The sequence below is a fragment of the Astatotilapia calliptera genome, chromosome 17 (genome assembly GCF_964374335.1).
Source record: "Astatotilapia calliptera chromosome 17, fAstCal68.1, whole genome shotgun sequence".
In the NCBI taxonomy this organism is placed as follows: Eukaryota; Metazoa; Chordata; class Actinopteri; order Cichliformes; family Cichlidae; genus Astatotilapia; species Astatotilapia calliptera.
The window spans coordinates 9,464,888-9,478,954 of NC_137438.1; the positions used below are offsets into that span (position 1 = coordinate 9,464,888).

The window sequence follows — 14,067 nt, forward strand, 5'->3', positions numbered from 1 at the left end:
TATGGATTAAACACATAATCTTTCAATTTGATAGGAAATATATAAATAGAGGTGGCTGGTTGTGGCTCAGGTGGTAGATCAGATTGTCCACAAAGTGCAGGGTTGACAGTTTGATCCCTATTTCCTGATAGACAGCCCAGCTTTTCGTGTCGCATCTGCTCTGATACAGGAGGCTAAAATCGGATTCCATTAATCCTTGTATTGCTCTAGAAAGTGTGTATTTAATCAGCTCATAACATTCAGAGGAAATTGTAGATTTTTAATCTTAAAACTTTGAACAAAAAAAAAATCTGTTTTCTAGCCACAGAATCAGACTACATTTTTAAGCCATTATCCTTTCTTATACTTTCTGCTCCAGTTCCTCCAAAGCTTTAAGTGGGTTACATTCTGACTCAGGGCACAGGTAAATGCAAAAGAAATGCAAAGAAATCTGAAAGAGGGGAAATCAGGGTTTTGCTTTTTTGGCAGAAAGTCAGGTGGACATGAGAAGAGGCTCAAGAAGCCTCAGCGAAGACAAAGATACGCAGAAAACTTGAAAAGTACAAAAATGCAGACAAGGTTGAGTGAGGGGGCAATTCCTTTATGTTACAAAAACTTGGGAAAACAACTACTAAGTTTTAGTTTGAGATGATTTTTTAAACTCTTACGAGTCATTTAGCCCTGCAGGTATTTTTTATAGGTCCTGCAGCAGGGACTGCAGGGGAAAACTTACAACCACAGAGCCACACGGGACACAAATTCAGCATCTTTACAACCAAACAGATGTAATAAAATCCAAAGCACTACTTGCTAATTTAAAAAATAAGCACAATGAACTTCACCTAATGAAACAGTGTTATATGAAACTGTGAGCCTTAGCTGACTTCCTACTTGTCCTGAGGTGTGTATCAGGCTGAAGGCTCTTGCAAGCCTTGCTGGTGCCTTTGGAGGAAGTTAGGCTAAAGAGTAAGCTTTGGCTAGCCATTTTGGCAATATAGTAAAAAACCAATCTGTCACATTGATTGGATTTTTCTGTATTCACAAATGTTATGTAAATATTCTTAATATTGCAGTATAGATGTAAATAGACTATAGTAGACATGAATCCTATTGATTATTTGATCAGTGTTAGCTCACCATCTCTTGTAAACTCTCATAATCTATTTAACAACTATCAGGAATCTTGTAAGTGTGCACTGAGTGAATGTCTTCTTTTTTGAGCACTGTATGTTTGTGTGTGGATTTCACTGTAGGCCCTCCGTACCACTTTGGATGGCGCCTTTGTAAGTAACTCTGGTACCTTCAGTTCTGGTTAAAAAGCTGCTAGTCTCATCGTTTTTACTTTGGAAGGAAGGAGAACAGAGTGCCAGCAGAGGCTGCCCCTAAGGGCGAAACATGCTTTGATGACGAGAACAAGACAAAATTTTCCTCTTGAAAAACGCTCAAACGCGCAAACGCTTTCAAACCGAACGCACTTAACTCTAAACTTCAAATTGACTCGCAAATTGCAGCGCTCCTGGATGTTTCTGCTTGTGAGACATGTCATTTAATACTCCCAGTCTTGATTCCCAGAGGGAACGTAAGCAGGTTTTACTGCAGTGTGTGCAACGACTGCTAAATAGTAACACGGACTGTGCCGCAATGGTTTTATTTTGTGTTGCTTTGGCCTGTTTGTGTTGCTTTTTCCACATACGAGGAGATCCAGCTGTGTTCCTGTGTTTAGCCCGTTCTGGGGAAAAAAAAGTTATATAATTGAAGTTAAATTGGATTAACTGTTCCAGTTTAATGGTCCTGAGCCGAACACAGCAAGTTGTCACAAGGCATTCAAAGTCTATAGTCACATTTAAAATTGCTAAAAAAATAAGTACTAATAAAATGAGTCTTTTATGCTGATCTTCGCCACAGATATCAATGATAGTGAAGGGGTCACAAAATGTACATATTCAAGCAGAAAAGCTTGTCATTCAAAGCCCTTCTTACTAATCCTTTAAAATAGAACGGTGCTTTCCCCCCATTGTAACAGAAAAAGATTATCAGCATACACCTGTGTTCAAAAATCAATAATTTGTTATTGAAAAGAGAAGAAAAACCTCCCCTTTAAATCTGCTTTTGCGGAAAAAAACCATTCCTCAGTAATTAAATCAGTCTGATCAGTTCATATAATTAGATGAGCTGGAAAGCGGAATTGAAAGCAGCATCCTGGCCTTCTCTTTGCTTGGCTTTGTTTGCTGCAGGGAGAGGCAGCTGCTCACATCTTATATTTGTCTCCAGAGCACAAATACACACACTTGACCACACACTAGGATGCTCGGGGGAATAGCACTGTGAGAACAAAGCGCTGTGGCATTTTTGGGGATTAAAACGCAACAGCAAGGCAGAGCTAGAGGGACGTACAAGCAGAAGGCATTCAAATTAAAGTGCTCGCCTATTTATTAGCCCACCTTGCCGCACAGTTTAATGAAACAGGAACAAAAAGCCGTGGGTGAGCTAGTCTTGCGCGTTGAGGCAGAGTTGCAGTCTGTTAATAGCTCTCCTCCTCCTAGAAATAACACGCTTTGTCTTACATGAAAGCGCTGGGAGCATTACCTTTTATTACGCTGACAGGCTCTTGGACTCAAAATGAGAGTCACACTCCAGTGCAGCTATTGAAAACCTTCTGCAAGTGCAGGAAATGATAAGCTGGAGAAAACGAGGAGATCACAGGAAGCTAGTGGGCTCCTACAAATACAGCCTAAAGATCCAGACAGAAATGTTCATAGTGGAGCGTTTGGACCCCTTTCTGTGATAATTCCACCTGTTTTGTGGCTTTTTACCACTTAACATGAGGCACTGATACTTAATATTTCCTTGTTTGATAGTAAGTTTGTCGCGTAACTTCTGTATAAATGCTGCCCATTTACCATAAATTCAGATGGCAAATGGGCAGCATTATTTGTAACTCACACAACCTATTGATGACATTAAAAAAACATTAAACGCAACCTGTCTTTGTGCCACACACCAGCAAAGTATCAGCTGCCATCAAGATGCCCCAGAAATCCCTGGTCTGTGTCAAAACCAACACAAAGTGAAGTACTGGTTGTTTCTGGGGGAATCATGTGGCTCTCACAGGGATGTAGAGGTGAATTCTTTGACGGATAGGGATCGGTATCATGGCGCTATTACGCTTACACATACTGTTGTTATTCTGCATCTTATTCATTAACTTTACATTAACCCATGGTCACACAATCAAGTTAATTTCATGTGGGCTGTAGGCTACCAGCATACGTGACACACGTGGGCCAGTGGCAGGTGAACTAGTGGAAAACTGCATATTCCCGCCAACGTGTGCGAGATCTCTGTCGTTTTCCCCCCACAAAGATGACATTTGATGACCTTCCCTTCATGTTGAGTTTTGACACCTCAGTGTACATCAGGAAAGACGTGGTTGATGACCATTAGAACAGTTTGCAGGTTTTTCCAAAGGTAGCTGCACAGGCAGAGACCACCATCACTAACCTCTGATGCACACCCAGTCATTTTGTTCTATAAGCAGTCCTGAAATTTGACAGAAAGAGCTTCAGGTAGGCTTCTAAGGGATAAATAAAATGTCACAACAGTTGTGATTTGGCACTATATAAACAAACTTAAACGGAACTGAATTGAATTGAAATCTTGGAGCTAATGTTTAATTTGCTCTGGCAGAATGCGTCTGCCATCCCCCAACTTTCAAATAGATTTCCACCTGATCTTGTCTGTGCCAGTCCAATTACAGCTGGTTATCAACTACAGGGCGAGTTTGATGCACCGACTCACCCCTCTGAACGCTGTAATCACTTTACATTTTTCCCTCAACATGACGCCACACGTTGCTCTGAGTGTTTACAGGTCTAATTGCATCCAGGAGCATTGAAACAGACTAATTTGCATAAGCGCACGTCGTAGGTGATGCCAAGCTAATTATCTAGTATTGTAGAAAGGTTGGCGTTAGCTCCAGGTACAAAGGGCAGCGTGCACAGGAAATAATAGGAACCAATCTGTGTCAGTGTGCACGCACCGATCGATATGTCACACGAGTCGGGCCTCAAGAGGATTTACAAGGACTTAAAGTGTTTGTAATCAACATTTGATTCTAAAACGTCTGTTTTCTTTTCAAGAGCTTAAAAAATGACAAAATTATTGCGTAGCAGGAAAATCTCAGAAGCAGAAGGGTCTTGCTGAAAATAAACGATTAAGCCTGAAAAAACGTGGCAAACACAATTTGCACTTAATGAGCTGAAACACAGCAGCCCACCAGTTAAGTGATCCTTTTACACAAGACTATTTTTGGAAGGATATTGTAGCGCTGAAACGTTTTTATGTTGTTTTTTTGTTGTTTGCCTTTTGGGGTTTTTGCATCAGAGGATTTCTATTAATTGGACAAATGTTTCACACAGACAAAGGCCAAAAACGTAAATAAATAAAAGCACTGTGGGAAATAAATGTATTTACATCAACATATGTCCATTAACCAGTACAAATGATTTAAATTGGACTGTTTAGTTATTATTTAGTATGTTAATGTGCTGAAACAGTTACTATCTGGGGCACTGTATCCATTTCTATTCTATGTTTACTTGTTAGAAACTATAGAGAATGTGAGTACAATATACTTAATAATTATTGGTTTCACTTATCTATTTGCGGCTCTACTTCAGCAGCACAGGTTAATAAGTTAAACTTCAGTGCTTCGCAGTAAATGACAGAGTGTGTTACGTATCGCACTGTATAAAATGTATCTGGTTTATTTTGTGCATGAGTACAGTCATACCTAATAACTGTTAAGATCTTTCTACCACAGGCTGAGACTATAAGGCTGCTGTTCAGGAGTATTTAATGACGTTTACACAGCTGGTTGTTTGGAAATGTCTGTGTGCTGTGAGGAATCTGCAAAATGGTACTGGAAAAAAAAATCCCACGTTTGCAGTGAATATAAAAATACACTGATGTTTATTTAGAAAATGTGTTCTACCATATGTTGTTTAGTCTTTGTTGTCATTATTTGCCTCTAATGAACTCCTTATGCTAAAATCTACGAGGTGAGAAGCCGAAGCTGTTGCAAATGTGTGTGATATTTGTCATTTCTGTGTTTTATCCATGCGCTGGACTGTTGGACTGAGCAGATGAGGGTAGATGGGCAACACTGTGCGGTTAGGTAGAAACCCTTGACTCAAATTCTGCTTTTCATGCTGAATTATATGGTGGCCCCCCTATATGGAAAAGTTATATATATATTAATCTTATTAAGTTTGTATCTGTGTTTAAATGAAAAGCATACAAGAGTGAAAACAGATATAAGATCCCTAGAAAAATTGTATAAATGAAACCTGTATGTTTTGGATACTTCCTAAAACAATATATGAAAGTGGCCACTTTTATGTGTAAATCATATAAGCCTTATATGATTCACTATATGAAGTAGGCCCCATCTGATGCAAGTCTTTTATAAGTTTTTTCTATTCCTTTTCCATATGGGCCAGAAAGGTCAAATGCCCTGCAAGTTAGGAAATCAACAGCAAATAGAAAAAAATAATACAAAAGCACACAAAACACACAAATGTTGAATAAAACACCAATAGAAAAAAACTGTAAAAATTCACAACGGAAGTGTTTTTGGGAAGACAAGAACATGACCGAAGATCTGAAGAAGTGACAGAAATCAGAAACATGTGAAAGACTGCACTGAGACCTGTTTACAAGAAGTGAAGGATTCTTATGAGGGAGAAAAAGATCCAAGTAATGTGTGTTTAATTGAATGACTCATATAACACTGTAGCTGCATGTTGGCTATTAGCTTTTATTGTTAGCTGGTCACTTCTGCAGTTGGTCCATCACGTTATTGTCTCCTCAAAACCCCTTCAAACTGCTTCCCCCTTTTTTGTTAAGGTTTTGCTGCGTTTTTTCTATTTCCATAGTGTTTTCTTTGGTTTTACTGATGTGACTGCAGAATTAGGTGAACTGGAGTGTCTAATTTTAAAGACACCATGTTAATGGGCACAGAACAGTTTGCTCAGGTCAGGTCAGGTCAGGTGTCTGGATAGAACTAGATCCAAATGGATGGCTTACCATGATCTGAAACACTTTTTCAGTTTAGCTACACATACAGGCACACAGTCGGGATTAGTTAGCCATGCTCACCAGTGGTACTACGCCATTGATTTTCAAATGAGGGCAACAAACACATAATAAGGATTCTTCACAAAAAATGAGAGACATTTCTACTTGTTTTTACAGCTGGATTTCCAGAGACAGTAAAAGTTTTGTGAGTGCTTTTTTTTATTATTATTATTTTTTTAACTTTCATTCTGAGACTTTGATTCAACTCTTGTGTCTGTGCTATAGATCCAAGAGGTAATTAAATTAGCCCAACATACAAACAGCTCCCCAGGCTCTGTTCAAGCTCCGTAACCCAACACCTCTAAAACTCACTAATTACTACACACACACGCTGCTGTGCACACAGTCTCCTTCATGCTTTTTGTGATTTTAGACTGACTTATGTAGTGGAACTACATTTTTGCCAAACTACTTTTAATCACAGTTTTCTGCAGCTCTCTACTCTGACGGCTTCCTAACAGCTCACGCTGACAGCACTCTGAGTACACATCAGTTCCAGACTGTGGTTACAGCCCATAACTCCCAATGAAACCACACACAGTTAAGGGTCTTTCTTGACCTTTAGCTGTTGTAAGCCTTGGGGAAAACTTATTTTAAAGAAGATCTTTCACACACCCCACACACACACCTTCATTTATAGTGTGGGGTCCCCCAAACCTCCCATAATGCTCCTGTAATCTCCTTGAAAACCTCAGCATACCTTTAGTGCCTCTGAAGAGTGTTGCCAATATACCACTGACTGACTAAATGGATGCCTGAACAACTTCTGTGTGTGTGTGTGTGTGTGTGCGTTTGGGGGGGGGGGGGTCTGAATAAATGTGGCGATCACTATAATGGATCTAAGCTAATAATTATTACAGTGAATTCATGTCTCAAGCTTTCTCTTCCACGACCCGGCTCCTACCGCTCCAGGGGAAATAAATGTTCTGTTAGTTGATGCTGTTATTGACTCACAGGGAGAAGACGCTCCTCCATAGCCTAGTTTCCACTGCACTGATAACCAGGCCTTACTCACTATCCTTGATATTACTTCTGCCAGGAAAGCTGTTTCTGCGCCCCTGGTATTGTTTATCTGTCAGCGGGATATCACAAAAAAAGTATGAACAGATTGCCGGAAATGTGGTGCACAGGCCGTTAGCACAAGTCGTTAGCTTTCATCAAGGATGGGATGGCCATTTGATCTGTTCGTTCTTTTGTTTTTTGTTATTTTTTGTTATAATGATTTATAAAATGGCGTTTTTAAAAAAAGTTTTACTCTGCATTAAAACAGCGATATTTACAATTCATTATGGTAAATGCAAGGCTATGCAGTGCTACTTCACATCATTGCATCAGTGGTCCTAGAAGACTCAAGAGGGATTTGCTTCAAACTGACAGCTCAGCACACGTCTGACAGTCAGCTCAGTGAGACATCAATATGAATCTGACTGAAACAACAACCATCACTCAGGGCTGTTATTGGTCTTTGGTTCTGATGTGTGCGTGCAGTACTGTGCAAAAGTCTTTAGCAACCCCTCTCTTTAATGTTTTGCTTCCAAGGAGCCAGCCTTTCATGTCAGTTTTAAAGTGGTCTCCAGCAACAGTTCTCCAGGCTTTTTTTCAAAGCTATCCTTTGGACAACTTTGAAACTACTACTACTGAAAAACCGACTAATCACAGCATGGTGTGCAGTGTGTTCTCAAAGAAATTGAGGAAACTGGGCTAATGGAGGACAAAAGAAGATGCAGGAAGCCTAAAAACTGTCTACAGCAGATGATCATTACCTGAAAGTCATGTCCACAACATAAAATAAATGCAGCAAAGACCTGAGAGATATATCTGGGGCTGCAGATGATCCATGAAAGCCTCATCAGTAATTAAATTCAATGAACTGGCCTCGCCAGTTGACAGACCTCAATATTATTGAAGCATGATTAAAATACACAACATATTTGCAGGTGTTTTAATGAATCAGCGCACCTGTGTCCCATATTTCTAGCAAAATATTAAGAAATGAGGCATGACTCAAGACTTGTGCTGCACTGTATATGCATTTCTTTTTACCTTTTCTGCACGAATAACAGCAGAAAGTCTGTAATTATAAAGGAAGTAACACAAATCTGGTGCGACTAAAGGTAGGTATCTGCAGAATTACTGGAACTGAATGCGGGCAGGACTAATGAAGTTTACAAAAGACACAGAGAAGTCATTGTTGGTATGAATTCATGATGCTTTATATTATATTTTTATGTAATAATAAAACTATAAATAAATAAATAATATACAAAATCCCCAATGCAAGGGGTTAAAGTTGTCACAGTGACAATTTCTTCTTTGTTTACAAATGCATAAAGTCAACTGCCAGCTTCTTCCTTGATCTCATATTGTCCCAGAGTTGTAATACATGTCAGTTATAACATCTGCTAATTGTTCTATGTGAAGAAGATTAAAAAATGAAATGAGCCGTTGCCTCACAGCAAGAAGGGGTTAGACTCCACCATCTCACCGGGGCCTTTTTGTATGGAGTTTGCATGTTCTCCTGTGCTTGTGTGGGTTCTCCTTGGGTACTCGGGCTTCATGCAGACATGCAGTTAGTCTGTCTCTTTGTGTTATCTGGTGACCTGTCCAGGGTGTCATTTTGAGGTCTGTGTTGCCTCCATTGTCCTCACCTGATTTATTTTTTTACCTGTTCAGTTCCAGGAAAGAAGATTTCTGTATTATTTACTCACCATGCAGTCCTTCTCCTCATTTTATTTGAGATTGTTTTGTTAAATGACTGCTCTCCATAGTTCAGTAGAAACATATAACTTGTCTTTTATAGTCCTTGACATGATTATTTTCTGAGTGCCTCTTCATTTGCTGTTTTTCTCTCAGAAGAACCACCAAGAGGCTTGTCAAGTACAAGTGCAGCAGGAGTTCCAGGCCAGGGCTCCTGCTGCAACAGTTTGCCTTAGAAAAGCAAAGTGTTGTTTAGACATTTATGAGGAAGTGATGACCTCCCCCTGGGGTGGAAGCGGGATTTTCCTGGAAGAGACACAGAAAGTCAAACATGCTGGCCTGATATACGAGACATCTGTAGATTTCCAGTTGTATGCAGCAGTGGTCTTTGTTCCAGTGTTGTGACAGAACAGTGCAAGAATGGAGGGGGACGTTTCAAAACAGGAAGTTGGTGATCTACCTGTAGCCTGCTGCTGCAAGGGAAATGAGACATGCAGTTCAAGGGTTATAAGCTTTTCTCTTCTTCGCCACTATCTGCTACACAGACTGACCTCTGTAGAAATGAAGTATACAGGACCGCTATGAGCCTTTTAACCTGCTTACAGACTACTGTTCTCGACCTGTTTGTTCCTAAGGCACCATTAGAGATTAAACCAGATCATCATGGCACGCCGTAATGATTGTAAACACATATTAACCAATCTCTATTAGTGTAGCCTTGATATTACACAAAATTGGAGGTGTCAGGCACAATATTCTAATGGTCTGGTATGAACCGGATGATTTAATAATAAAAGAAAATGTGTGCATGAGTCTTGAGACCCACATGTGCCAAAATGAATTAAACAAATACATGAATCAAAAAGTAAGTAAAGAAAGTAGCGTCTTTAATTTATTAAAATTTGAAATAAATAATTATCTTTTAAATGAAATGAATTGACATTTAATTGTGTATTCATATATATTTTTCATTTATCATTTTAATGAATGAATTACACATTTATTTAATTATTTAATGAATCTTAACTTAATCTTTTGGAGTAAAAAAGGCTTTTTCCAGACTGCTGGAACTGTGGCTATAGGTAGTAATTACAACCACACGCTTTATACATTACTTGAAAAACAAAAACAGTGGGTTTACTGACAGTGAAGACAACAATGAGCTACAATTATAACTAGGGAGAACATGTTTTACAGGCACATAGTGAGGACCTTATGCTGTGATTTTACATATGCAACAGTGATAAAACATGAGGTTAAGTCAAAAAAGAGTAGACGAAGATTAATAATTAATATGTACACTGTAGATCTCAGAGAATCTAAGAAACAGCTGCAAGAACGTCTCATATAGAAATATGTGTATAAGATATTCTACATTACAGGTTTGCTATTGTATAGTTTTACAGAGGATATTTTCCTGAAGTGTTTTTATAGCATCCAGGTTAAATAAATCAGTTCATCATTTGTTAAATTCATGTATCAATTTATTGAAAATAACAAACAAACAGACTGTTTTACATATTAGCTTTTCTAAAGTTACCAAAAGGAACTTGTCATGTTACTGCTTTGTCATTCTTGTTGTTTAGCGCCCTCTGCTGACCATGATACAGTATGACATGTCTGGGTCAAAACACTTCACAGGATGTAAATTTCTGTTTTTTGTTTCAATCAGATCTCATTTCTCTTTTAATCTTTTTAAATAAAACTGATTTTAATGTGACAAAATGATGGGCTGCTGGTGAAAGTAGCGGAAGCACTGGGAGGCTATTTTCGGTGGTTCTCACAGACATATTCTTGTAAGTGCGTTTTTCCATTTTTTGTTGTCAGTCTGAGAGCGCAGCACCAACTGAAGTCCTGTCCACACTGAGTGCATAACATGTGGTCACATCCTCCATTCTTCTGCAACATGAAACACAACACGTGAGCAGGCAAAGTCACATGACTTCAAAACAGCCAGAAACTCTCCGTGCGCACATGACTAAATACCTCGATTCTGCTGAAGCAGTGAGGACAGCATCTGCTGTTGTTGGCCAACCAGGTGTCATTCAGATTACTTTCCAGCATTACCAGCATGTTACCATATCTGCTCACCAGCAGGCGTTTCCTCTCCTTACTGCCATGTTTATAGTCATTCAAGAGAGCACTCAACCCCTCTGAGAGACACAGATAGCACAGAGCACAAAACAACATTTGCATCAACACACAAAAAGCCTTCAGTGTAGGGTTAAAGATTAATCAAACAAAGTGCTACTATTAGAATCGGATCAAATAAATATATTTTTTTCAGTCGCATTCGTGACTTGTAAGTGCTGTAAAGTAATCTTACACCTCTACAGAGGCTGCTGCACTTGGATTGATGCTGTTGAGTCCTGCACTGACACGAGACACAATACTGGGACATCTCTATGTTGATTCTTGTACTTCCTGCTTTGAAATGACTGACTTTATGATTTTCTTTGAAACAGGACAACATTCACACCACTCGTCCTGTGACTGAATATTTTAACATTAATAACCAGTACACCAAAAAATTATCAGTTTAAAAAACATACTTGGATTTTTAGTAAACATAAGAGATATCCACATAGTCATTGAAATAGTGTGCCTTTGTGTACCTTGTGACTGTGGCAAGTCTAGGCTTTTTAAAGCGGTTTGCAATGCATCTCTTGCATGTTTTTTCTTGGTTTCACACTCTTCTAATCCATGGTAGGTCATTCTGCACGTGACGCAGAAGGCAAAGCTGCACTCAGAGCAAAGCACTGCATTGCTGGACTTCTCCAAAATAACAGCAGAGCCACAGGATGTTCGAGGACAGTACGTCACATCTGCGAGACAAAAACATTTATTGAAAAAGAGCTAAAGATGTTCTTTCTGTCTGGTCTAATACAGAAATGTAATAAATACATTCCAATCAGTGTATGAAAAACTTTACGACACACTCAGTTTAACAGCAATAGAAACAGACCAGACATGCTGTCCAAAGTGTTCTGCAGCAGGAGACGGTCATAGCGGCTGAACAGCATCTCCCCTACCAGACTCTGCACCTACAAACACAACAGAGACGAAAAAGCAGAGACACAAAGTGAGGCCGAAATTCCTCTGTGCTTGATCCTTCTACCTGTAGCTATTTTTAACAGCTTTTAAAATGTGTTTTGATATTAGATGAAAGGACCAAACACTACAGTTGTTGAAACCATTCTGCAGGTTGAAGGCTGCGTGTAGCTTCTACCTGTGCAGGTGTAGGGGCACCAGCGCAGTCTGCCTGAGGACAGGTGACATCCCGGACGTTCCCCTCTGTGATCTGAACCGTACAGAACTCGCAGAGACAGGCCCGGCAGAAGACGTGGCCACACGGTGACAGCTTCACGCACTCGGACCCGAGCCGGCCCATAAAACAAACCCCGCAGTCAAAGAAAGTGGTGGCAAACACTTTGTGTTTCTGGGCCGCATCATAAATCAAAATGTGGGACAGCAGAGTCTGTGATGGAGATAAAAAGAGACCAGAGAGGGTTTGCTCTTCACTCTGAGGAGAATCTGTGGGCTGGACCGGCAGAGAAGCAGCTCCAAGTTCACTTGGATCTAACGTGCCTGAGGAGGTAGAGGGAAGCAGCGATGAGAGAGAAGCATCTCCTTCATTTAAGAAATCTTCCCGGACACTTTGATGATGCTTGGATTTCTCTGCAGATGAAGAAAGATCATCCTGGAGATCAACATTAAACTCTGAGGCTTGGAGGATTGTCACATCTGGAGTGTGTGTGGTTTGGTTTTGGAGTGCAGGCTCTGGAGAAAGAGCTCTTTGATAATCTGAGGTTAGATCACTCTGGCTCTGGTGAGAGTTCAGATCATTCTGGTCATGCTTGCAGGAGTCTAAAGCCGAAGCTCCCTGAGAGTCTGCGCTGCTCCCGTCTGAAGGATTCTCCTGAACTTCCGAGGATGGTACAGAGAACTCTGGCTCTGAATTGTTCTTTGGTTCTGAGAGTTCAGCATCGTGTTGGTCCTGGTTATAATGCAGGGTGCTGCGTTCATCAGGAGGAAGATCCAGCTTACTGTGGATGTTCAGGAACCTCAGAGCATCTTCTCTGAGAAACTGCACCCAGGAGAAGAGCACCACAGCTCCCCCAGTGGCCTCATAGAGATCAGCGAGATGAGCACGCAGTGCAGCCAACTGTGGAGGGAGAGGGAGAATAGATTGTTGTCATCTTTACTGAGCCTCTACAATGTCCTGTGAACCTCTCACACACTGGCAGGCTGAACATGTGACCAACAATGACTTGACTGCTGATTACCTGTGTGTGAGTCAGCCAGCTGCAGGTGAGGCTGAAGGAGGGAGGGGAGGAGGAAGGGTAGTCTTCAGGAAGCCCAAAGTTCAAAAGCAGCGGTGGAAGGAAGGAAATATCATACTGACGCAGACTTTCACCTTAGAAAGAAAAATACGAGCTCATCAGATGAACTAATCTCTTTCTGTAATGTTTGTTTATTTGTTTTTAAATAATTTGGGTGTATTCGACAGAAAATATTTGATATATTCTGTCACATGAACTCAAATAGCAAAAGCTATAAATGATGCTTGATGACATTAAGCTGTTCAAAGGTATATTTAATATAGATATATTTAATTCATACATCATACTTCCCATTTAAGGCCAACAAAAACATGCTCATTAAATTGTTACGGGCTCGCCTAATGCAGAACAAGTGTTTAACTCATTTTACATCATTGGCTACATAAAACCCATTTTTATCTTAAGTAGATGATTAAGGCTGTAACAGTAAAGGTGCTTCCTAATATTCCAAACCAACATTTTCCAAAAACATCAGATCGGACCTTTTCGGTCCAGCAGTCGCGTGTTTGACAACCCCGGCGCCTCTGATTTACCCTCTCTGAGAGCCACGCTGAAGCCGACAGGAAGCTCGACACATACTCGGATTTCTCCGGCAGACTTCGACTCGTCCCGAACAAACTCGTCCGCATCAAAGATACTCTGGAGAGCGAGCAGCTCGTCTTCCTGCTCCTCCAAGTCCTCGGTCATCTCTTTCTCCTCGGTCTGGTTTTGTAAGAAGCCTTCCTTCTCTGAATACGTTTTCCTGCTTCTTGTTGAGGCTGAGGTGACTCTGGGTCACACCAGCCTGTTCCTGGTCCTTGTTTGTCCGTCCCTCTGACTCATCAGCGTATGATGACGTATGAAACAAAGTACAGGCAGCAACCTCAGCCTACTGTAAACCTGCTGCTGATGAAAACCAGTCTAACAGGCA

General features: G+C 40.4%; 1 protein-coding gene across 2 annotated transcripts; it reads right to left on the reverse strand.

The window, feature by feature from the left end:
• Window positions 1-10,276: 10,276 nt before the first annotated feature.
• On the reverse strand, window positions 10,277-13,957 carry LOC113009069 (E3 ubiquitin-protein ligase RNF14-like). 2 transcript variants are annotated; one of them, XM_026147139.2, is made up of 7 exons: window positions 13,691-13,957; window positions 13,101-13,231; window positions 12,044-12,979; window positions 11,780-11,858; window positions 11,430-11,639; window positions 10,801-10,967; window positions 10,277-10,713 (listed from the first exon to the last, which is right to left on the reverse strand). In XM_026147139.2, exons 1-7 carry the CDS (start codon window positions 13,842-13,844, stop codon window positions 10,579-10,581), a joined length of 1,812 nt encoding a protein of 603 aa, XP_026002924.2. In that variant the 5' UTR covers window positions 13,845-13,957; the 3' UTR covers window positions 10,277-10,578. The 2 variants fall into 2 exon arrangements, with proteins under 2 accessions (XP_026002924.2, XP_080147462.1); XM_080291336.1 differs by having other exon boundaries at window positions 13,640-13,957.
• Between the last annotated feature and the right edge of the window lie 110 nt (window positions 13,958-14,067).